The sequence below is a fragment of the Pseudophryne corroboree genome, chromosome 5 (genome assembly GCF_028390025.1).
Source record: "Pseudophryne corroboree isolate aPseCor3 chromosome 5, aPseCor3.hap2, whole genome shotgun sequence".
Classification (NCBI taxonomy): domain Eukaryota; kingdom Metazoa; phylum Chordata; class Amphibia; order Anura; family Myobatrachidae; genus Pseudophryne; species Pseudophryne corroboree.
Genome location: NC_086448.1, coordinates 382,960,447 through 382,986,608, shown reverse-complemented (window position 1 = coordinate 382,986,608; position 26,162 = coordinate 382,960,447). Strand labels below are relative to the sequence as shown.

At 47.0% G+C, this 26,162-nt stretch overlaps 1 protein-coding gene across 1 annotated transcript in view; it reads left to right on the top strand.

Moving 5' to 3' along the window:
- Nucleotides 1-26,162, top strand: part of ADCY1 (adenylate cyclase 1) — an 879,311-nt gene that overhangs the window by 722,258 nt on the left and 130,891 nt on the right. The window contains exon 7 of the mRNA XM_063922700.1: nucleotides 15,037-15,178. Within this exon, the coding sequence (XP_063778770.1) occupies nucleotides 15,037-15,178 (142 nt within the window). The remainder of the gene's footprint in view (nucleotides 1-15,036; nucleotides 15,179-26,162) is intronic.

The window sequence follows — 26,162 nt, the reverse complement described above, 5'->3', positions numbered from 1 at the left end:
AGCTCCTGGCACCGTGATTTACCAGCGGATCCCACCTGGGGGACCCTCTTACCTCCTTCCTGATGTGCAGCCACGCGATCCCGGAGAGCGGCAGCGGTGGTGTGCCTGCGAACCGGTGCACCTCCGCTGCAAGTACCCAGGAACACGGGCACATGAGTATGCAGCGCTGCTGGGGAGGTGATGGAGCCGCAGCACAGCATGTCAGACTGACATAAGAAGTGCTGCAACCCTTGAAGTCTTCTATAACCTTTTTTCAGAGCTGCCTAGCGCAGCCACCACTGTTATGTGACCTGCTATGCAGGCACCAATTTACAAATTGAGCTCCAGTGTCCGGAGGCAGGGTTATAGAGGAGGCTATGCAATGCATCCTGGTAACAGTCAAAGCTTTAGTCTGTTGGTGCCTCTGGATCAAGATCCAACTTTACACCCCCTATGTATTCCCTGTGGAACACAGTGTACCCCGGTGCAGAAACATGACATATTGGGGGTTCTTAAGCACTAGAACCACTGCTTTAGTCACTCAGAACTGATCTCACTTGAGCCAACTATGAGGTATTGGGGTATATTTACTAAAAATCGTTTTTGTGCCGATTTGATGGGAGTTTAATCTCGATTTTTATCGGTAGTATTTTACTGTAACTTTTTGAATTCATGTACGCCAATTTATTAAGCTGGCGAGTTTTCTATGTTCGTATTTTCCGATGTCGATGTGAATCGTATTATCGGGTAGTGTTTTATGGGAGTGATTAGTAAAACACTGCCAGACATAACACATTGAAGCCCGGCCAGATCAGTGAGATCCGTGCAGGTCTTCATTGTGTACTTGATGAGGTGTTTAAACAGTTAAAAATGTCAAAAAAATTTGCGTGGGGTCCCCCCTCCTATGTATAACTAGCCTCGGGCTCTTTGAGCCGGTCCTGGTTGTAAAAATACAGGGGTGAAATTGCGTACGGTCCCCCTATATTTAAACAACCAGCATCGGGCTCTGCGTCCGGTCCTGGTTCAAAAAATACGGGGGACAAAAGATGTAGGGGTCCCTGTATTTTTCAAACCAGTGCCGGGCTCCACTAGCCAGAGAGATAATGCCACAGCCGGGAGACACTTTTAAATAGGTCCCTGCGACCGTGGCATTACCCCCCCAACTAGTCATCCCTGGCCGGGGTACCCTGAAGGAGTGGGAACCCCTTAAATCAAGGGGTCCCCCCTCCAGCCACCCAAGGGCCAGGGGTGAAGCCCGAGGCTGTCCCCCCCTTCCGTGGGTGGTGGATGGGAGGCTGATAGCCTTTGTGTAAAAAATAGAATATTGTTTTTTTTGTAGGAGAACTACAAGTCCCAGCAAGCCTCCCCCGCAAGCTGATACTTGGAGAACCACAAGTACCAGCATGCGGGGAAAGAACGGGCCCGCTGGTACCTGTAGTTCTACTACAAAAAAATACCCCCCAAAAAACACAACACACACCATGACAGTAAAGCTTTATTTTACATACAATGCACACACATACTTACCTCTAATCCAACGGAGCACCTTGGTAACCTTGTCCCGTAGAATCCACCGTGGACCTGTGAAAATATGCCCAAAATACTCAGCTACTGTCCGCTGAAGTTCGGTCATCTTCAGTCGATGCAGCATCCAGGGGGTTAAAAAAAACAAAAACGCTAAAACCCTAACCCACGCACTAAATGGGTTCTATGGCCCTCATTCCGAGTTGATCGGTCGCAAGGCGAATTTAGCAGAGTTACACACGCTAAGCCGCCGCCTACTGGGAGTGTATCTTAGCATCTTAAAATTGCGACCGATGTATTCGCAATATTGCGCACACAAACTACTTAGCAGTTTCTGAGTAGCTCCAGACTTACTCTGCCTGTGCGATCAGTTCAGTGCTTGTCGTTCCTGGTTTGACGTCACAAACACACCCAGCGTTCGCCCAACCACTCCCCCGTTTCTCCGGCCACTCCTGCGTTTTTTCCGGAAACGGTAGCGTTTTCAGCCACACTCCCATAAAACGGCCTGTTTCCGCCCAGTAACACCCATTTCCTGTCAATCACATTACGATCGCCGGAGCGATGAAAAAGCCGTGAGTAAAAATACTATCTTCATAGCAAAGATACTTGGCGCAGTCGCAGTGCGAATATTGCGCATGCGCACTAAGCGGAATTTCACTGCGATGCGATGAAAAATACCGAGCGAACGACTCGGAATGAGGGCCTATGTTTACACATGAAACCCCTTTTTCCGACTGCCGGGACCCCCCTTGACTACTGTCACTGAAGGTCCCGCCAGCCAATCAGGGACCACCACATGTCATGGCGCTCTCCTGATTGGCTGTGTGCTCCTTGCCTGTCAATCAGGCTCAGCGCAGTGGCTAGAATGGAGGATCGCGGTCCTCCATTATAGCCTCGGATGGGAACTTTGCAGTCTGCGGTTAACCGCAAAGTTAATTGGGGTCACTCTGGACTTTTATTGAGCCCAGACGTAGGCCCACATCCAAACCCGACTGCAGAAAAAGCAGGAAACGTCCCAGTTGAAATTCCACCACAGAATATTTTCTGCTCTCACACCAAGAGACGTATTTCTTCCAAATACGGTGGTAATGTTTAGACGTTACCCCCTTCCTGGCTTGGATCATAGTCAGGATGACTTTGTCAGGGGTGCCTCTCCTGGCAAGAATCAGCCGTTCAACTTCCATGCCATTAAACGTAGCCATGGTAAGTCTTGATAGATGCACGGACCCTGTTGCAGAAGATCCTCGCGAAGAGGTAAAGGCCATGGATTTTGGAGGAGCATCTCCAGGGGGTCCACGTACCAGGCCCTTCTTGGCTAGTCCGGAGCAATGAGAATTGCTTGAACCTTTTCCCTTTTTATTCTTGGGATCAGAGGAAGTGGAGGAAACACGTACACCATCTGGTATACCCATGGAGTCGTTAGAGCGCCCACCGCCACTGACCTGGAACAATACCGCTTGAGCTTCTTGTTGAGATGAGATGCCATCATGTCTATCTGTGGATAACCCCATCGATTTGTAAAGCACCTGAACACCTCCGGATGAAGGCCCCACTCCCCTGGGCGCAGGTTGTGTCTTCTGAGGAAGTCTAGACCGCCGACAACGCCACAGCATGTTTTTCTGCCCAGAGGAGAATTCTTGACACCCCTGACATTGCTACTCTGCTTTTCTTTCCGCCCTGTTGCTTTATGTATGTCACTGTCGACACATTGTCCGACTGGACCTGAATGGCCCGATCTTGAAGAAGATATGAGGTCTGCAGAAGGGCATTGAATATAGCCCCGAGTTCCAGAATGTTGATTGGAAGGACGACTTCCTGACTTGACCATCTTCCTTAAAACTGCATTCCCTGGGTGACTGCTCCCCAACCTCTGAGGCTTGCGTCCGTGGTTAGCATAATCCAATTTTGAATCCCGAACTATCGGCCCTCGATCAGGTGAGAAGTCTGTAGCCACCACAGAAGGGAGATCCTGGCCTTTGGTGACAGATGGATCCTCTGGTGCATGTGAAGATGTGATCCAGACCGTGAGCTTCGTAAGAGGCCACCATTTTTCCCAGTAGGCAAATACATAGGTGCACCGATATCTGGGTTGGCTTTAGGACATCCCAAACCATTGACTGGATTACCAATGCCTTTTCCAATGGAAGAAACACTTTCTGCGACTGTGTGTCCAGTATCATTCCCAGAAATGGGAGCCTCCGAGTTAGCTCTAAGTGATATTTTGGAAGATTCAGAATCCAGTCGGGATCCAGGAGTAGGTGGTTGTGAGGCCAATGCGGTTCAACAACCTCTCCCTGGACGGAGCCTTTATCAGAAGATCATCCAGGTACGGAATTATGTTCACTCCCTGTTTGCGAAGGAGAAACATAATCTCTGCCATCACCTTGGTAAACACCCTCGGTGCCGTGGAGAGACCAAAAAAGTAGGGCCTAGAACTGGTAGTGATAGTCCTGCAGTGCAAACCGTTGATAAGCCTGATGAGGCGGTCAAATCGGAATGTGAAAGTATGCATCCTTGATATCCAGAGACACTAGGAATTCCCCCCTCCTCCAGACCTGAGATCAACTCTCTCAGAGACTCCATCTTGAACTTGAACACGCGTAAGTATGGGTTCAATGATTATAGATTCAGAATCGGCCTTACCGCACCGTCCGGTTATGGTACTAACTTGGAACAATACCCCTTGTTTTGGAGATGAGGTGGAACTGGAACAATGACCTGCATTTGTACAAGTTTCTGAATGGCATCATGTAAGGTTATACTTGCCTCCTGTGACACTGGTAAGCCTGATTTGAAGAATCTGTGAGGTGGGAGTTCCTGAAACGCCAGACTGTAGCCCTGGGAAATAAGAGCTATGACCCAGAAATCCTGGCATGATGTTGTCCAGATGTGACTGAAAAATTTTAGTCGGGCTCCCACCTGCCCGTCTTCCAGGCATTGCGGTCCACCGTCATGCTGAAGGCTTTGCGGAAGCAGAGCTGGAGCTCTGTTCCTGAGAACCGACAGTTGCTGGTTTGTGTGGTCTACCTCTAGCGCCTCTGTTGGCTATTGAAGATCCTCTGGCTTTGCTCTTAAACTTGGCCATCCGAAAGGACTGTAGGTCTTCCTAGTTGGGGGAACTGCAGAAGGAAGATATGTAGACTTACCCGCAGTAGCTTTGGAGATCCATTTGTCAAGTTCGTCTCCAAATAAGGCCTCTCTTGTGAATGGAAGGCCTTCCACGCCTTTCCTGCAGTCCGAGTCCGCAGTCCACTGGCATAACCGTAAGCCCCTACGTGCTGACACTGCCATAGCCATGGTGCATGCATTAAGCAAACCCACTTCTTTTATGGCTTCCACCATAAAGTTTGCAGAGTCCTGTATATGTTGCAGGAGTAAAACAATCTCCCCTCTAGATAAGGAATCCATCCCCTCAATTAGGTTACCTGACCATCTAGCAATGGCTTTAGAAATCCACGCACATGCTATAGTGGGTCTCTGGGCCTCCCCAGCAGCCATGTACAAGGATTTCAGTGTAGTCGCAATCTTGCGATCAGCCGTATCTTTCAGGGAGGCTGCACTAGAGACAAGCAACACTATTTTCCGTGACAGCCTGGATATTGATGCATCCACTATCGGTGGATTTTCCCATTTTTTCCTATCCTTCAGATGAAAAGAAAAAGATGAGAGATTAACCTTTTAGGGATCTGAAATTTCTTATCAGGATTAATCCACGGTTCTTCAAACAGGGTATTAAATTCCTTTGACACAGGAAAAGTGACTGAGGATTTCTTTTTTACATTAACATAAGATTCCTCACACTCCTCTGCCACCTTATCAGGAATTTGCAGAACGTCTCTGATAGCTTCTATAAGGGCCTGAGTGACTGAGCAGCGTCCTCCCCTTCTGAATCCACCTCCCACTCCTCCATGTCTGACCCCTCGGGTCAGAGTCAAACTGCAGGATATGGGCTAGAGTTTGCTTTTGTGGACAAATGGCAGGGGACTGAGACGCTTGTTTGGGGACTGAGTCTCTATTCATAATCTCATCCCCAGACTGTCTTAAATATTGCGTCTCTTTCTCATGGCAGGACAATTTATTAGATATATTGGAAATCATTCCTTTAAATGAATCCAGCCACGCTGGTTCAGCCCCGCTAGCATGAGAAGGTGCACTACACTGAGTACATAGTAGTGAGCTCCCTGGGGAATAGAACACTCTGCCATACGTGAAACACACTCTTTGTCTGACATATTGTAAATGTGACATCACACATACAGGAAAGGTTAAAAGCACAATTAGCCCACAATGAGCCCTTCCAGGGAGACACAGAGGTATTTGGAGCCAGCACACGGGCCCTTATTGCTAATGCCAAGTTTAGCCGGGTCGCAGATTAAGGGGTATATTCAATTGCGGTCGAATTCTGGCGTGAATTCGACCGTTTTTGGATTCGACACAATTCGCCAGGCGAAACCCTCCAGCCGGGACCCGAATTCGACATATTCAATAAATAACGGATTCAACAGTCCCCCTGTTGAAAAACGGACCAATTGACGAATAGTGGGCAGCCTGGATTCGACTTCATGGACATCACAAAAGTGTTAAATCCTGACAAAAATTGCGTGGAGTCCCCCCTCCTAAGCATAACCAGCCTCGGGCTCTTTGAGACGGTCCTGGTTGTAAAAATACGGGGAAAAAATTTACTGTGGTTCCCCCATATTTAAACAACCAGCACCGGGCTCTGCGCCTGATCCTGGTGCAAAAAATACGGGGGACAAAAGATGTAGGAGTCCCCCGTATTTTTTCCACCAGCACTGGGCTCCACTAGTCAGAGAGATAATGCCACAGCCGGGGGACACTTTTATAAAGGACCCTGCGGCCGTGGCATTAAATCCCCAACTAGTCACCCCTGGCCAGGGTACCCTGGAGGAGTGGGGACCCCTTAAATCACACCGTGACAGTACAACTTTATTACATACATGCACACCTACATACACACATACTTACCTATGTTGACACGAAGTAGTCGGTCCTCTTCTCCAGTAGAATCCAGGGGTACCTGTAAATAAAATTATACTCACAAACAATCCTGTGTAGATCTGTCCTCTTCTTGTTTGTAATCCAGGGACTTGGTAAAAAAAAACAGAATGAAGAACCCGAACCACGCACTGTAAGGGGTCCCATGTTTACACATGGGACCCCTTTCCCCGACTGGCGGGACCCCCCGTGACTGCTGTCAAAGAGGGTCCCTTCAGCCAATCAGGGAGCGCCACATCATGGCACTCTCCTGATTGGCTGTGCGCGCCTGAACTGTCAGTCAGGCGGCGCACTAGAGATACAATGTAGCGCATAGGCGCTCCATTATATCCAATGGTGGGAACTTTGCGGTCTGCGGTAGACCGCGAGGTTAAGGGATGTCAGTGTAGCCATGTAATGTAGCTGTGATGTTAGCTTGTAGTCATTGTTTAGCCATTTAATGTAGCTGTGATGTCAGTGTGTAGCCACTGCTCATTGTGCCCAGGGAAGTTACTGTACCTGCAGTGCCCTACAGTGCAGTGGTTTATTAGCATAAGCCTTTCATCTATTGTTCGCAGCTGCAATACAATTGGAGATAACAATACAGCAGGGGATTAAGTCATTACAGCAGGGGATTAGGTCCGTCTGCCCTAGCTCAGTTAATCCTATTAAAGGCCAAGATAAAGATGGCTCTATGTGAAATTTTGAAGTGGTGGTATGGAAAAGTGAAGGTTGCAGGTATGCTCGAACTTCGGAAAAGGGGGCGTGGTCACTCAAAAATGGGTGTGTCCTTCAGTGTAGTTTACCACACCATATACCTCTTATACATATTATGCACCACAATAGTTGGACCCCTTATACTATCTAGTACTGGTGCCCCTTTCACATTATACCACACTGTATGAGCCGAAATTCACATTATAGCACACGGTATGAGCAGAAATTCACATTATAGCACACGGTATGAGCCGAAATTCACATTATAGCACACGTATGAGCAGAAATTCACATTATAGCACACAGAATGAGCCAAAATTCACATTATAGCACACAGTATGAGCCAAAATTCACATTATAGAACACAGTATGAGCAGAAATTCACATTATAGCACACAGAATGAGCCGAAATTCACATTATAGCACACGGTATGAGCCGAAATTCAGATTATAGCACACGGTATGAGCAGAAATTCACATTATAGCACACGGTATGAGCAGAAATTCACATTATAGCACACAGTATGAGCAGAAATTCACATTATAGAACACAGTATGAGCAGAAATTCACATTATAGCACACGGTATAAGCAGAAATTCACATTATAGCACATGGAATGAGACAAAATTCAGGGAGAGTGAACGCAGGGACATAGGGACAGGGAGAGTGACAGAGGGACAGGGAAAGTGACAGCATGGACATTGGGACAGGAAGAGTGACAGAGGGACAGAAACAGTGACAGTAGGGACATAGGGACAGGGAGAGTGACAGAGGGAAAGGGAAAGTGACAGCAAGGACATACAGCATACAGTAGGGACTAGGGAGAAAGAAAGGCAGCAGGCTAAGATTACCTATTTAGCAGTGGCGGTGCTGAGGATGCTGTGGTCTGCGGTGGATGAGGAGGCTGTGGTCGGCATGGTGCGGAGGAGGCGGAGGTGCAGAGAAGGACTGAGGGCGGCGGCAGGGCGGCTGAGGACAGCGGCGCGGTTGAGGTGTAGTGGAGGAGGAAGCTGTGGACGATGGCACTGCGGGTGACTCCTATGACTGCGGCGCTACTATTTCAAATCTGCGTGGACCAGCAGCCAATTAGGAGTGGCCCTGGGGAACAAACGAGGACACAGGCGATCGGTCCGGGTACGAGACACGGCAGCGTGTAACATTATACACAGCGGCGGCAGCAGCAGCAATGTACCCATCACACATGACATGCCATGCACTGGGCGACTACTCCGGCTGGCACAGCATATACAGTACTACATAATATATACACATTGCACAGCAGCACCATATATACACACTACACAGCAGCAGCATCACCTCCATTTATACACACTGCACAGCAGCATCATCACCATATGTACACACACTACACAGCATGGTATATACACACACATTGTACAGCAGCACCCACACACAGTACATGGGTCAAAGCAGCAGCTAGATGAGGGCGGCAGGCGGGCAGGCAATACACACAGGGTGAGATTCAAATGATATATCACTCCCAATTTCCTTTCTAAAATGATCTCTGTTATCGCGCATATTGCGCCCATAGTAATCCGGTTTAGCTGTGTAAAAGGTTGGGTGCCTCGTTACTCCGGGGGTAGCGAGCTGAAATAATGATACAACGTCCCTGAGGGCAGAAACAGGATGGGTGTGGAAAGGGGTGAAAAGAATTGAATCCCGCTCACAGAGTCTCCAGGGAGCCGCAGCAGCAGCGCTCGTGTCACAGCAGCAGCACCTCCATCACACGGGCAGTAGCAGAGTTGGTGCAGGGGCTCCGTGCTCCCTCTGCCTGGGCACATCCCCACCATCACCGCTCTTCTGGCTCTTACCTTGTCCAGGGCTATCTGTAGAGAGCACTTGTCATCCAGAGTCTCCACGCCGCCACCACTCCCGGTCCTCCCCTGTAAGTGCCGGGTACTGCCGCCGCTTCTCCTCACCGCGTATGTGTGATTGGACCAGCGGATCCAGCGCTGGATCCGCTGTCCAATCACATGTGCCTGCTGGCAGGGGCGTGCTTTCCCTGCCAGCGAGGCACTTGTATAATTGCCGCATTCCCCTTATTTTCTAATGGGCTTTTACAGCCCAGCGCTTTGCCCCGCCCCCCGCTTTGTCCCCGTTCCCACTGTATACGGGAGGCACTAACTATCAGTGCCTCAAGAACTAATTAAATGGATTGAAATGATTGAAATAATATAAAGAGGATACATATGACACAGAATATGTGTCTGACGTATCTTCCTTGTATTATTTTAATCATTAATGACAGGGGAGGCACTGCCTCCCCTGACTGCACATCCCTGCTTCAGTGGCGGATCAGGATGCCGGTTGAATTTGTCCGGTCCTCCTTCTCTGCCAGGCCGCCTATCGTGCTTGCTGTATTGAATATTTCCTGAAAGGGAGCGTGGCCATGGCTCCATAATTAGTCCCCCCCCCCCCCCCAACTTTGCCTGTTCGGTCTATAGTGTGTCTGCATCTCTCTCTCCTGGAGGTAACACAGTGGGAACAGGGGAGGGTGGGGAGAGTGAGTGAGTGTGTGGATTTAGGGAAAAGACTGTGTGTAGGGGACAGGCTGTGTGTAGCTGTGTGTGTGTATGTGTGTGTGTGTGTGTGTGTGTGTGTGTGTGTGTGTGTGTGTGTGTGTGTGTATGTGTGTGTGTGTGTGTGTGTGTGACTGGTGGGGACAGACTGTGTATGTGTGTGGGGGGAAACAGACTCTGTGTGTAGTGACGAGGGGAAAAGCTGTGTGTGTGTGTGTGTGTGTGTGTGTGTGTGTGTGTAGAGACCAGGGCAGGCGACAGCGGGGGTCAAAAGGTACACGTACTGGGCCCCAAGGATCAGAGTGGCTCTAAGTATATGCCGCTTAGTGTCCAGCAGGGATGTGAACTGTCTTGCCCAAATATGGCAGCGAGCTGTAGGCAGTGTGGGCGCAGCCTGAGAGTGACAGGAGCCTCTCACACACAGTGGCTGCGCGGCATGAGTGTGCACCTGCTCTTCTGGGTCCAGCTCTGTTGCAGGCAATTACAGGACATGACAGCAGCTCCACTGGCCAGGATTCCCATTACCTGTGTCTGCCTTTTTTGGTAGGGTGTGAGGGTCGCATGGTACCTGCTGTGCGGTGTTCGGGTCTGGATACAGTGCAGGTGAGTCTTTCCCTGGGTAAGAGTGGATTGGTGAGGTGATACAGGGCTTTTGGATAGTGTGAGGGAGCTGGGAATGCAGGATGGAATCATTTAGGAGAGAGCGACTTTGGAGTGTGTGGGAGAAAGGAGAGAGTGAGACACAGACTGTGGTGTGTGTGGTGGAGGAAGAAGATATATACATATTTATATATTTGTATAAATAAATATGCATATATATATATATATATATATATATATATTTTTTTTTTATAGTTTCTGAAAGGGGCCCCAGAGATATCACTGTACAGGGCCCCAAGATTTCTGTTGACGGCCCTGGTAGGGACTGGGCAGGGCTGTAACTAGGTGTGTACCAGTGGTGCCTGGCACACAGCACATATACACTGTGGGCACACACCACTGGCAACACACGTTGGCTTACACCACCTCTGCACTGTGTGTGGTTTGCCTGGCCCCCACCCACCATGTATATCACCCACACCGCCCATCAGCTGCAGCTACCTCTCTCACATAAAGCTGATTAGAACTGCAGCTCCCCTCCTCTGCCCCGTCTTCTGGGAGAGATTACTTCTCTCCCAGCCCACCCACAGTGCTCTGCGCTGTGAAGAGCCACAGTGTAGGGCAGCTGGCCGGTGGGTGGTCCTGGAGTAAACGTAAGTATAACATTCTCTCTGTCGATCTCTCTCTCTCTCCCTTTGTAAAAGAGGACTGTGCCTGCCATAATGTGTAAAAAGGAGGAATCTGTCTGTGTAATGTGTAAAAAGGGGACTCTACCTGCCTAATGCGTAAAAAGGGGGACTTTGCTGCCATAATGTGTAAAAAGGGGGACTGTACCTGCCGTACTGTGTAAAAGGGGACTCTACCTGCTGTAATGTGTAAAAGGGGGCTCTACCTGTCGTAATGTGTAAAAGGGGACTCTAACTGTCATAATGTGTAAAAGGGGACTCTACCTGCCATAATGTGTAAAAGGGGGCTCTACCTGCCATAATGTGTAAAAGGGGGCTCTACCTGCTGTAATGTGTAAAAGGGGACTCTAACTGCCATAATGTGTAAAATGCGGCTCTACCTGCCATAATGTGTAAAAGTGGACTCTACTTTCTGTACTGTGTAAAAGGGGGCTCTACCTGGTATAATGTGTGAAAGGGGCTCTACCTGGAGTAATTTGTAAAATGGGGCTCTACCTGGTATAATGTGCAACAGGGGCACTACCTGGCGTAATGTGTAAAAGGGACTCTAATTACATCCTCTCTGTACAGCACACATAACATCACATATCTTGTCTTTCTTTACTCTCACACCCTTCTGACCTTTGGCCAACATTGCTGGGTGATCATATCATTCAACCCATTAAGAACCTAGCAATCTGGTGGACCATTATGCAGTAGGTAGCATCTATCCTTGTGTATTTCCCTATAGATTGTAAGCTTGCGAGCAGGGCCTTCCTACCTCTATGTCTGTCTGCTTTTACCCAGTTTTGTTCTACAGTATTACTGTTGTTCTAATTGTAAAGCGCAACGGAATATGCTGCGCTATATTAGAAATTGTTAATAAATAAAATAAATAAATGTGTGTAAGTGGCGCTACTTTGAGCCATAGTTTGAATAATGGAGACTAGAACTGAGTAGTTTTGAATATTAATTCTGACATATTTGGTGGAAAATATAATTTGTAGAATAAAATGGTATAAAGATACAGTAGCATTGCTCTCTGCCTGTATTTTGCTAAATTTGACCTTCATTCAGTAGGTTTGTGAATGCTTCCTACAGTGTTCCATGGTTACACCTCCAACAGTTCGTCCTATTCCACATGCATTATGAGCTGTGTTTAGCAAAGCTACTAAACACATCTCAATGTTTCTCAGTTTGAGAAAACATTAATCTGTGTGCAGCCTGATAGTTCTATAAAGGTGTTCTACCACTATCCTAATAATACTGGGCAACACACTGTTCAATTATCGGCCTGATCATCCAATATCAGCTGATTGCTACAACCAAGTAGTAATTATCGATCTGTTGGCATGTCCAATAAGTATAATAAGTAGTCCAGTGCAACCTTAACAATGGAGTAATGTGTAAATGTCTGCTCCCCAGGGCAGGAATGCAGATATTTGGTCCATACATTGTGAAATATCTCCGTGTATAGCTAGGATATCTGATGGTTTCAGCTTATTAGGTAAAGGGGTCTATGTACTAAGCCTTGGAGAGACATAAAATGAATGGAGATACAGTACTAGAAAATCAGTTCCTAACTGCCATGTCACAGGCTGTGTTTGAAAAATAACAGGAGCTGGTTGGTTGGGTACAGTACTTTCGGCTGGATGTACTAATGCTTACCGTCACCACAGAGGCCATTTGCCGAGGCGTATGTATTAAACCTAAGGCACTGAGATGCCCTTCTCACCGTACAACTGTGTGGCTAGGCGGGGACAGCCAGCAGCAGGAGCAGCATGCCGGATATCAGCAGCCGAGGGTGCGGGCTGTACATAATTGAGCCAGCTGGATATTCAACAGTGCTGAGAGCCTCCAGAACCCGCACCCCCGGAGCTGCAGTACACAGGCAGAGGACACCCATCCCCCGAACCCTGCGTAGCCCAAAGCCGGTGATCGGCAGCATGTTGAATGCGGAAGCCGCTTGTTGCAGGTCAACATGCTGCTGATCTCCGGCTTTGGGCTACGCACTGCTCTGCACATCCCTTACAGCCCGCACCCTTGGTTGCTGATATTCGGCATGCTGCTCCTACTGCTGGCTGTCCCCCCGCCCAGCTCGGCTACCCAGCTGGATGGTGAGTGAGAAGAGCATCTCAGTGCCCATGGTTTAATACATATCCCTCTTCGGTAAATGGCCACTGTGGTAAACGTACTAATGCTTACCGTGGCGGTAAGCATTAGTACATCCCGCCCTTTATCTCCATCATCTTTATCTCTCACCAAGACTTACTACATAGATCCCAAAATGGCTGTCAGTCTGACTGACATTTTATCTGAGAATACATGCCCATCATCCCCCAAAATTTATCTCATTACTGTATTATATTAAAAGTGATAAAAAAAAACCTGAAGAGCTATTGAACCAGGATACTGTATCTTCTGAGCTTTGTAGGAGGTTTTTACTTACCTTGGCCTAAGACACACCTACAAAACGGGGCCAACACAACCCCTTTCGTAAATCGCTAACTCCCACCCCAAAACAACCGCACAACAGGCCTAATTCAGAGTTGATCGCAGCAGCAAATTTGTTAGCAGTTGGGCAAAACCATGTGCACTGTGGGGGGGCAGATATAACGTGTGCAGAGAAAGTTATATTTGGGTGGGGTGTGTTCAAACTGAAATCTAAATTGTAGTGTAAAAATAAAGCAGCCAGTATTTACCCCGCACAGACACGAAATAACCCAACCAAATCTAACTTTCTCTGCAAATGTTATATCTGCCCCACCTGCAGTGCACATGGTTTTGCCCAACTGCTAACAAATTTGCTGCTGCAATCAGCTCTGAATTACCCCCAATGTCAGTTGGGTCTGCGCACATCTCAGAATGAGGCCTATTGGTACAGCATCAGAGACCTTGGGAACAATTTCATTTGATTTAAGTTCATTTATGTGGGAAATCAAGATTAATTTAATGATTTTTTTTTTACCAGAATTACAGGTGGCTGAACATAAAAAAGTAATTTTTCTAATTTAGTAAAAAGAAGGTAATATATCAAAAATGGCTTTTAATATGGAAAACCTCATACAATGTTCTTTTGTGGTGGTATTCTACTAAACCTCTTTGACAGGTTATTACCCATATTATTACTTTCAGGATTTTAGAGTTGTTATGTGTTGCTTATTTGGAGTTGTCTGCTATTTCCAAAGGGAAACGTATGCCTTGCTAAAAATAAGTTTCACTATAACCTGAGATTTCATTTTTGTCCTAATTAAGGGAATCTCTCATATCATCTCTGCTGCATATAAATGCTGGCTAGTGGTTGCCCTTTCCATTGGCATACTTCCCAACTGTCCCGATTTGGGGGCCAGTTGGGAGAGCCTTTGATCACCCACTGCTCTGCCCTGCAAAGCAGCCGGCGATCACTGCATAGATGCTGTTCTCATACGCACAGAATCTATACAGCACAGGGAGGTGAGCCGGGGGCTGCCCAGCTACCCGGGGAGCACTGGGTACGCCTCCAAAATGCTGTACAACGTGCCACCAGGCCACACTCACTTTACTGAGGCCACACCCATCCCACCGGAGGCCATGCCCCCTTTCCGGGTCACAAACGTGTACGACGTGCAAGGGTCACGACTCAGGAGAGAGAAAAGTTGGGAGGTATGAATTTGTTATATATAATATGAACTAATTTCACCGAATGTATTTGTTTTGTGTATTATTGAAGATATAACTGTACATTATTGTTACCCTTTAAATGTTATCCTTGGAATATTGCTTCATAACTTAATCAGAGATACAAAAGGGGGGGAAGAACAAAAATAGAAAAATGCAGGAGAAAGATTTGACCACATGAAACAAAATGTTATACAATTAATATATAAATATATCATTGGTTAAACTCCTAAATGGGAATGATTACAGGGATTTCCATATTACTTTCATTGATTCTCGCTTTTCAAGTGATTCAAGAAAAAAATTAACATTTTTGTACATTTTAATGGTTTATAGAATTCTTATGTTCTTCTTGCAGGAAAGTTCATATAACAAAGACCACCTTAGAGTGCCTAAATGGGGATTATGAAGTTGAACCAGGTTATGGTCATGAAAGAAATAGTTTTCTGAAAAAGCATAATATTGAAACATTTTTCATTGTGCCATCCCACCGAAGGAAGGTATGATTTATAATTTACTACAGCATATTTAGAAGTCAAATGAAGCAAATACATAGAAGCTAACATGTTAAAATTATTTCAAGTGACACTTTGCTGCTAACCAGGTTTGTGTAACCACGTTACATACTGGACTGTCTCTCTGGTTCTTCATGCATGCTAATTAGCTTAATTATAATGTAAATGAAATGTATTGCTATTTTAAATACTCTTCTTCATTATATAATATCTTAAAAAGCCCAGAGTAGGATCTCGAGAATTGGGAAATGGACAGTTTTCCTAGGCGAGATCCTGAAAACCTGGGCCTCTCCCTTGAAATTTGGGACAGCTGTCAACTACAGTATGCGCACATCTTATTAATCAAGACATTACAGGCAGAATATTGTGTATTTTTACGACAATATCAACAATTCAGATAGTTGTCAAAAAAACTCTGCATAATAATGTAATATTCAGATTCATTTATAGAGGATTTTGCGCACTGTTCTTTCCACTGCCAATTTTATTTGTTTGCATATACAATATTTATTTACAGAAAAAAATTATTTAGAGTGTTTTTTTGTCATCTGCAAACATACAGGGGTAAATTTACTAATATGGGAGTTCTATTTAAGATGGGATGTTGTTCATAGCAACCAATCAGATTCCAGGTATTATCTTGTAGAAAGTGCTAGATAAATGAGAAGTAGAATCTGTTTGGTTGCTATGGGCAACATCCCATCGTAAAATATACTCCCATCTTAGTAAATTTACCCCACAGTCTTTCACATAGGTTGCTTCTCAGAAAAATAATAATTAAAAAATCTCCTTTTCTGGGTAAATAACTCTTGGTCATTTAACGTCATTAAACCCTGGTCCCAGGACAAGCAAACATCATTTATAAAAATAAAAAAAATGACATTGCTGTTTTTGTTAACCTACAGTATTAAGGTCATTAATTGAGATGTGCACTTGAAATTTTTCGGGTTTTGTGTTTTGGTTTTGGGTTCGGTTCCGCGGCCGTGTTTTGGGTTCGACCGCGTTTTGGCAAAACCTCACCGAATTTTTTTTGTCGGATTCGGGTGTGTTTTGGATTCTGGTGTTTTTTTCAAAAAACACTAAAAAACAGCTTAAATCATAGAATTTGGGGGTCATTTTGATCCCAAAGTATTATTAACCTCAAAAACCATAATTTCCACTCATTTTCAGTCTATTCTGAACACCTCACACCTCACAATATTATTTTTAGTCCTAAAATTTGCACCGAGGTCGCTGGATGACTAAGCTAAGCGACCCTAGTGGCCGACACAAACACCTGGCCCATCTAGGAGTGGCACTGCAGTGTCACGCAGGATGGCCCTTCCAAAAAACACTCCCCAAACAGCACATGATGCAAAGAAAAAAAGAGGCGCAATGAGGTAGCTGTGTGAGTAAGCTAAGCGACCCTAGTGGCCGACACAAACACCTGGCCCATCTAGGAGTGGCACTGCAGTGTCACGCAGGATGGCCCTTCCAAAAAACACTCCCCAAACAGCACATGACGCAAAGAAAAAAAGAGGCGCAATGAGGTAGCTGTGTGAGTAAGATAAGCGACCCTAGTGGCCGACACAAACACCTGGCCCATCTAGGAGTGGCACTGCAGTGTCACGCAGGATGGCCCTTCAAAAAAAATACTCCCCAAACAGCACATGACACAAAGAAAAATTAAAGAAAAAAGAGGTGCAAGATGGAATTGTCCTTGGGCCCTCCCACCCACCCTTATGTTGTATAAACAGGACATGCACACTTTAACCAACCCATCATTTCAGTGACAGGGTCTGCCACACGACTGTGACTGAAATGACGGGTTGGTTTTGACCCCCACCAAAAAAGAAGCAATTAATCTCTCCTTGCACAAACTGGCTCTACAGAGGCAAGATGTCCACCTCATCATCATCCTCCGATATATCACCGTGTACATCCCCCTCCTCACAGATTATCAATTCGTCCCCACTGGAATCCACCATCTCAGCTCCCTGTGTACTTTGTGGAGGCAATTGCTGCTGGTCAATGTCTCCACGGAGGAATTGATTATAATTCATTTTAATGAACATCATCTTCTCCACATTTTCTGGAAGTAACCTCGTACGCCGATTGCTGACAAGGTGAGCGGCGGCACTAAACACTCTTTCGGAGTACACACTTGTGGGAGGGCAAGTTTGGTAGAATAAAGCCAGTTTGTGCAAGGGCCTCCAAATTGCCTCTTTTTCCTGCCAGTATAAGTACGGACTGTCTGACGTGCCTACTTGGATGCGGTCACTCATATAATCCTCCACCATTCTTTCAATGGGGAGAGAATCATATGCAGTGCCAGTAGACGACATGTCCGTAATCGTTGGCAGGTCCTTCAGTCCGGACCAGATGTCAGCATCAGCAGTCGCTCCAGACTGCCCTGCATCACCGCCAGCGGGTGGGCTCGGAATTCTGAGCCTTTTCCTCGCACCCCCAGTTGCGGGAGAATGTGAAGGAGGAGATGTTGACAGGTCGCGTTCCGCTTGACTTGACAATTTTCTCACCAGCAGGTCTTTGAACCCCAGCAGACTTGTGTGTGCCGGAAAGAGAGATCCAAGGTAGGTTTTAAATCTAGGATCGAGCACGGTGGCCAAAATGTAGTGCTCTGATTTCAACAGATTGACCACCCGTGAATCCTTGTTAAGCGAATTAAGGGCTCCATCCACAAGTCCCACATGCCTAGCGGAATCGCTCTGTGTTAGCTCCTCCTTCAATGTCTCCAGCTTCTTCTGCAAAAGCCTGATGAGGGGAATGACCTGACTCAGGCTGGCAGTGTCTGAACTAACTTCACGTGTGGCAAGTTCAAAGGGCAGCAGAACCTTGCACAACGTTGAAATCATTCTCCACTGCGCTTGAGACAGGTGCATTCCACCTCCTATATCGTGCTCAATTGTATAGGCTTGAATGGCCTTTTGCTGCTCCTTCAACCTCTGAAGCATATATAGGGTTGAATTCCACCTCATTACCACTTCTTGCTTCAGATGATGGCAGGGCAGGTTCAGGCGTTTTTGGTGGTGCTCCAGTCTTCTGTACGTGGTGCCTGTACGCCGAAAGTGTCCCGCAATTCTTCTGGCCACCGACAGCATCTCTTGCACGCCCCTCTCGTTTTTTAAATAATTCTGCACCACCAAATTCAAGGTATGTGCAAAACATGGGACGTGCTGGAATTTGCCCATATTTAATGCACACACAATATTGCTGGCGTTGTCCGATGCCACAAATCCACAGGAGAGTCCAATTGGGGTAAGCCATTCCGCGATGATCTTCCTCAGTTGCCGTAAGAGGTTTTTCAGCTGTGTGCGTATTCTGGAAACCGGTGATACAAAGCGTAGCCTGCCTAGGAAAGAGTTGGCGTTTGCGAGATGCTGCTACTGGTGCCGCCGCTGCTGTTCTTGCGGCGGGAGTCCATACATCTACCCAGTGGGCTGTCACAGTCATATAGTCCTGACCCTGCCCTGCTCCACTTGTCCACATGTCCGTGGTTAAGTGGACATTGGGTACAACTGCATTTTTTAGGACACTGGTGAGTCTTTTTCTGACGTCCGTGTACATTCTCGGTATCGCCTGCCTAGAGAAGTGGAACCTAGATGGTATTTGGTAACGGGGGCACACTACCTCAAGAAATTGTCTAGTTCCCTGTGAACTAACGGCGGATACCGGACGCACGTCTAACACCAACATAGTTGTCAAGGCCTCAGTTATCCGCTTTGCAACAGGATGACTGCTGTGATATTTCATCTTCCTCGCAAAGGACTGTTGGACAGTCAATTGCTTGGTGGAAGTAGTAAAAGTGGGCTTACGACTTCCCCTCTGGGATGACCATCGACTCCCAGCAGCAACAACAGCAGCGCCAGCAGCAGTAGGCGTTACATGCAAGGATGCATCGGAGGAATCCCAGGCAGGAGAGGACTCGTCAGAATTGCCAGTGACATGGCCTGCAGGACTATTAGCATTCCTGGGGAAGGAGGAAATTGACACTGAGGGAGTTGGTGGGGTGGTTTGCGTGAGCTTGGTTACAAGAGGAAGGGATTTACTGGTCAGTGGACTGCTTCCGCTGTCGCCCAAAGTTTTTGAACTTGTCACTGACTTATTATGAATGCGCTGCAGGTGACGTATAAGGGAGGATGTTCCGAGGTGGTTAACGTCCTTACCCCTACTTATTACAGCTTGACAAAGGCAACACACGGCTTGACAAATGTTGTCCGCATTTCTGTTGAAATACTTCCACACCGAAGAGCTGATTTTTTTGGTATTTTCACCAGGCATGTCAATGGCCATATTCCTCCCACGGACAACAGGTGTCTCCCCGGGTGTCTGACTTAAACAAACCACCTCACCATCAGAATCCTCCTTGTCAATTTCCTCCCCAGCGCCAGCAACACCCATATCCTCCTCATCCTGGTGTACTTCAACACTGACATCTTCAATCTGACTATCAGGAACTGGACTGCGGGTGCTCCTTCCAGCACTTGCAGGGGGCGTGCAAATGGTGGAAGGCGCATGCTCTTCACGTCCAGTGTTGGGAAGGTCAGGCATCGCAACCGACACAATTGGACTCTCCTTGTGGATTTGGGATTTCGAAGAACGCACAGTTCTTTGCTGTGCTTTTGCCAGCTTGAGTCTTTTCATTTTTCTAGCGAGAGGCTGAGTGCTTCCATCCTCATGTGAAGCTGAACCACTAGCCATGAACATAGGCCAGGGCCTCAGCCGTTCCTTGCCACTCCGTGTGGTAAATGGCATATTGGCAAGTTTACGCTTCTCCTCCGACAATTTGATTTTAGATTTTTGAGTCCTTTTTTTACTGATATTTGGTGTTTTGGATTTTGCATGCTCTGTACTATGACATTGGGCATCGGCCTTGGCAGACGACGTTGCTGGCATTTCATCGTCTCGGCCATGACTAGTGGCAGCAGCTTCAGCACGAGGTGGAAGTCGATCTTGATCTTTCCCTATTTTTGGAACCTCAACATTTTTGTTCTCCATATTTTAATAGGCACAACTAAAAGGCACCTCAGGTAAACAATGGAGATGGATGGATACTAGTATACTTATGGATGACGAGCGACTGCCGACACAGAGGTAGCTACAGCCGTGGACTACCGTACTGTGTCTGCTGCTAATATAGACTGGATGATAATGAGATAAAATTAAAATATATATATATATATATCACACTAGTACTGCAGCCGGACAGGTATATATTATGTAATGACGGACCTGCTGGACACTGTCTGTCAGCACTGCAGACTCCTATCAAGAAGATAAGAAAAAAAAAAAACCACGGGTAGGTGGTATACAATTATGGATGGACGAGCGACTGCCGACACAGAGGTAGCTACAGCCGTGGACTACCGTACTGTGTCTGCTGCTAATATAGACTGGATGATAATGAGATAAAATTAAAATATATATATATATCACACTAGTACTGCAGCCGGACAGGTATATATTATGTAATGACGGACCTGCTGGACACTGTCTGTCAGACTCAGCACTGCAGACTCCTAAAGTAAGCTACTAGTATCAAGAAGATAGAAAAAAAAAAACCACGGGTAGGTGGTATACAATTATGGATGGACGAGCGACTGCCGACACAGAGGTAGCTACAGCCGTGGACTACCGTACTGTGTCTGCTGCTAATATAGACTGGATGATAATGAGATAAAATTAAAATATATATATATATCACACTAGTACTGCAGCCGGACAGGTATATATTATGTAATGACGGACCTGCTGGACACTGTCTGTCAGCACTGCAGACTCCTAAAGTAAGCTACTAGTATCAAGAAGATAGAAAAAAAAAAAACACGGGTAGGTGGTATACAATTATGGATGGACGAGCGACTGCCGACACAGAGGTAGCTACAGCCGTGGACTACCGTACTGTGTCTGCTGCTAATATAGACTGGATGATAATGAGATAAAATTAAAATATATATATATATATATCACACTAGTACTGCAGCCGGACAGGTATATATTATGTAATGACGGACCTGCTGGACACTGTCTGCAGAATGCGTTTATAAAAACACCACACGACGAGTGTTTAACTTTTTCAGGCAGACAATCACAATATACTGGTGGTCAGCAGACAATCACAATACTGGTGGTCAGTGGTCACTGGTCAGTCACACTGGCAGTGGCACTCTGGCAGCAAAAGTGTGCACTGTACTTAAAATATGTACTCCTGCTATAACTGCTCCCCAGTCTCCCCCACAATTAAGCTGTGTGAGCAGTGAGCACTCAGCACAGTCAGATAATGATATACAGTATTACATATGATGCAGCACACTGGGCTGAGCACAGATATGGTATGTGACTGTGTCACACTGTGTATCGTTTTTTTTCAGGCAGAGAACGGATTAATTAAACTGGTGGTCACTGGTCACACTATCAGCAGCAAGTAGTACTCCTCCTAATAATATGCTCCCCAAAATTTGTGTCTCTCTCTAGTACTCTAGTCTAAACGGAGAGGACGCCAGCCACGTCCTCTCCCTATCAATCTCAATGCACGTGTGAAAATGGCGGCGACGCGCAGCTCCTTATATAGAATCCGAGTCTCGCGATAGAATACGAGCCTCGCGAGAATCCGACAGCGGGATGATGACGTTCGGGCGCGCTCGGGTTAACCGAGCAAGGCGGGAAGATCCGAGTCGCTCGGCCCCGTGTAAAAAAACCTGAAGTTCGGGCGGGTTCGGATTCCGAGGAACCGAACCCGCTCATCTTTAGTCATTAACGTCAGGACATAATTCATATATGGGAATGTTTGGTATAGTCCTGCTGTTTCAGATTAATTTTGTTGTCATGAATATTAAAGAACAAACAGGGATACAGGGGAAATACCTGGTGGGTCCCACCGCCTGTGAGCCAACCCTCTCCTCTGTCAGGTTCCAGACCATGCACTGAAGTTGTATATTGTTATTCTAGAGCAGTGATGGGGAACCTTGCACTCCAGCTGTTGTTGAACTACACATCCCAGCATGTTCTGCTACAGTTTTACTATTTGGCCATGCTAAAACTGTAGCAGGGCATGCTGGAATGCAGCGCCGTACCTACGTGTGTGCCAGGTGTACCTGGCACACAGTGCATTCGCCCTGACAGCGCAACGGCCAGCGGCTTGTAATGAGTCAAATTGACTCATTACAAGCCGCCTCTGCTGTGCTGGTTGCTCCGCGCTGGAGGAGAGGAGAGCAGCAGCGCCGGAGGCAGGGGAGGAGGAGGAGGGAGGTGGACTGGAGCCGCAGCAGCGCTATGTAATTGGTAGTGGCGACGCTGCAGCAGTCCCTCTCCTTCCGCATTGGCTGCCCGGCGCTGCTGTGAATGCTGGGATGCGCTTCCCTCATCCCAGCATTCACAGCGGCGTTGGCCAGCCAATGCGGAAGGAAAATGACAGATGCAGCGGCGCCTCTACCAATTACATAGCACTGCTGCGGCTCCAGTCCCCCTCCCCCCTCCTCCTTCTCCCCTGCCCGGGATCTGCTGCATGAAGCCTGCCGTAATGTGTAAAAAGGGGATGCTATCTGCCGTAAAGTGTAAAAAGGGGGAAGTTGTCTGCCGTAATGTGTAAAAATGGGACTCTGTCTGCCGTAATGTGTAAAAAGGGGACGCTGTCTGTCGTAAAGTGTAAAAAGGGGGACACTGTCTGCCGTAATGTGCAAAAAGGGGAAAGCTGTCTGCCGTAATGTGTAAAAACGGGACGCTGTCTGTCATAATGTGTAAAAAGGGGACTCTGCCATAATGTGTAAAAAGGGGACGCTGTCTGTCGTAATGTGTAAAAAGGGGGACGCTGTCTGCCGTAATGTTTAAAAAGGGGGACGCTGTCTGCCGTAATGTGTAGAAAGGGCACGCTGTCTGCCGTAATGTGTAAAAGGAGGTGCCGTCTGCCGTAATGTGTAAAAAGGGGACGTTGTCGTAATGTGTAAAAGGGGGACTGTCTGCCATAATGTGTAAAAGAGGCTCTATCTGGTGTAGTGGCGCTACTGTGCAGCGTAATTTGAATAATGGAGACTACTGTGCACCGTAGTATGAATTGGTATTATTTTGTGGCCACGCCCCTATATATTTTTCACACGCCTACGGCGTGCACTGCCCCTATCTTGCATGGGGGGGCGCCAATGCTGTTTCTTGCAGACAGCGCTAAAATGCATAGTTACGGCAGTGCTGGAATGTGTAGTTCAACAACAGCTGGAGTGCCAAGGTTCCCCATCACTGTTCTAGAGCGTCAGTTACCAGGTGGTGCAAGACCACAGATTAACATGGGAGCTTGGTTTCCTTCTATAGACATGACACCAAGATTTGCCTTCCTGACAATCAAAGTAGGTGACCAGGACATATCACTGTTCCCTCCTCATATTGGTTGTGGACTTTAGCATTACAGACACCGTTGTTGCCAGTGACTGGAATGGTATTATAGCTCTGCATTCATTAACTAAACAACAATTAAGTCATCCCAGTGTTTGTTTTTTCCTTACATACAGTAAATTTCACCTTTATGAGCCCTAATGCAGTTTTAATTGAGTTTTAGACACAGGTCATCCAAACCAGGGTCCTACATCACATGTACAGTGCATTATTATATTTATAAAGAGGCCCAGACCATTCACTCTGTAATGTTTAGCCAAGCCTCTGTGGTTACTGGCTAACACCCCCGCTGATGACCGGCCACATCCTTAAGCATAGATAGGCATGTTCCAGTCCAGCACTGAGTACAAATGCCAAATAACAATTTGCATGAACCGCCATGGGTGATTATGGTGGGGAAACACAGCAATTTATCGCAGGCCAACTTTTAACACCTATCATATGAAAGTTGCCACAGAAACGGCTTAACCACTTAACTGACGCTCAGAAATTGTCGTTTTTTTTTTTAAATGAGTGAATTAGGTGAAGAACATGAAATTAACCCTATCCAAAATGGTTTTAGTTAAAAAAAAAATATTCTCTTACGTCCTAGAGGAGGCTGGGGACTCCGTAAGGACCATGGGGTATAGACGGGCTCCGCAGGAGACATGGGCACTATAAAGAACTTTAGAATGGGTGTGCACTGGCTCCTCCCTCTATGCCCTTCCTCCAGACCTCAGTTAGATCCTGTGCCCAGAGGAGATTGGGTGCACTACAGAGGAGCTCTCCTGAGTTTCTCTGATAAAGAATTTTGTTATGTTTTTTATTTTCAGGGAGCACTGCTGGCAACAGGCTCCCTGCATCGTGGGACTGAGGAGAGAGAAGCAGTCCTACTTAAGTGATAGGCTCTGCTTCTTAGGCTACTGGACACCATTAGCTCCAGAGGGAGTCGGAACGCAGGTCTCCCCTCGCTGTTCGTCCCGGAGCCGCGCCGCCGTCCTCCTCGCAGAGCCGGAAGATAGAAGCCGGGTGAGTATAAGAAGAAAAGAAGACTTCAAGGCGGCAGAAGACTTCAGATCTTCACTGTGGTAAGCGCGCAGCGGTAACGCTGCGCGCCATTGCTCCCCCACACACAATACACACACTAGCGGGCACAGATGGGTGCAGGGCGCAGGGGGGGGCGCCCTGGGCAGCAATAAACCTCTATATCTGGCATAGATACTGCGGACGCAGTAATTCTTTAAATCCCCCGCCAGTTTGAGATATTTTGAGTGGGACCGAAGCCCGCCGCTGGAGGGGGCGGAGCTTGGTCCCTCAGCACAAACCAGCGCCATTTTCTCCACAGAGATCTGCAGAGAAGCTGGCTCCCCGGTATCTCCCATGCTGAACACGGTGACACAGGGCTGAAAAGAGGAGGGGGGGGGGGGCACTTGTAAGGTGCAGTGAGTGTAATACACGGTAATTTAATATAAAAGCGATATTATCTGGGACATTATTTTCCAGTGTCAGTTGGCGCTGGGTGTCTGCTTACTCTCTCTCTGTCTCTCCAAAGGGCCTTATTAGGGAACTGTCTCCTTATAACTATATCCCTGTGTGTGTGGGGGTGTCGGTACGAGTGTGTTGGCATGTCTGATGCGGAAGGCTCAGCTAAGGAGGAGGTGGAGCAGATGATTGTGGTGTCGCCGTCGGCAACGCCGACTCATGATTGGATGGACATGTGGAATGTTTTAAATGCAAATGTGACCTTATTACATAAGAGATTGGACAAAGCAGAGTCCAGGGAAAGAGCAGGGTCACCGGGCCCTTCTGGGTCTCAAAAACGTCCCCTATCCCAAATAGCAGACACTGATACCGACACTGACTCTGACTCCAGTATCGACTATGATGAAGCGAGGTTGCACCCAAGGGTGGCAAAAAGTATTCATTATATGATTATTGCAATAAAAGAGGTTTTGCATATCACAGATGACCCCTCGGTCCCTGACACGAGGGTGCGCCTTTTATAAGGAAAAGAAACCTGAGGTAACCTTTCCCCCATCCCATGAGCTTAACGAGTTATTTGAAAAGGCTTGGGAAACTCCTGATAAAAACTGCAGATTCCCAAGAGGATTTTTATGGCATATCCTTTCCCTGTACAGGACAGGGTACGTTGGGAATCCTCACCCAGGGTGGACAAGGCTTTAAAACGCCTGTCCAAGAAAGTGGCGCTACCGTCTCCGGACACGGCAGCCCTCAAGGATCCTGCTGATCGCAGACAGGAAACTACTTTAAAGTAGGGATGTGCACTTGAAATTTTTCGGGTTTTGTGTTTTGGTTTTGGGTTCGGTTCCACGGCCGTGTTTTGGGTTCGACCGCGTTTTGGCAAAACCTCACCGAATTTTTTTTGTCGGATTCGGGTGTGTTTTGGATTCGGGTGTTTTTTTCAAAAAACCCTAAAAAACAGCTTAAATCATAGAATTTGGGGGTCATTTTGATCCCAAAGTATTATTAACCTCAAAAACCATAATTTCCACTCATTTTCAGTCTATTCTGAATACCTCACACCTCACAATATTATTTTTAGTCCTAAAATTTGCACCGAGGTCGCTGGATGACTAAGCTAAGCGACCCT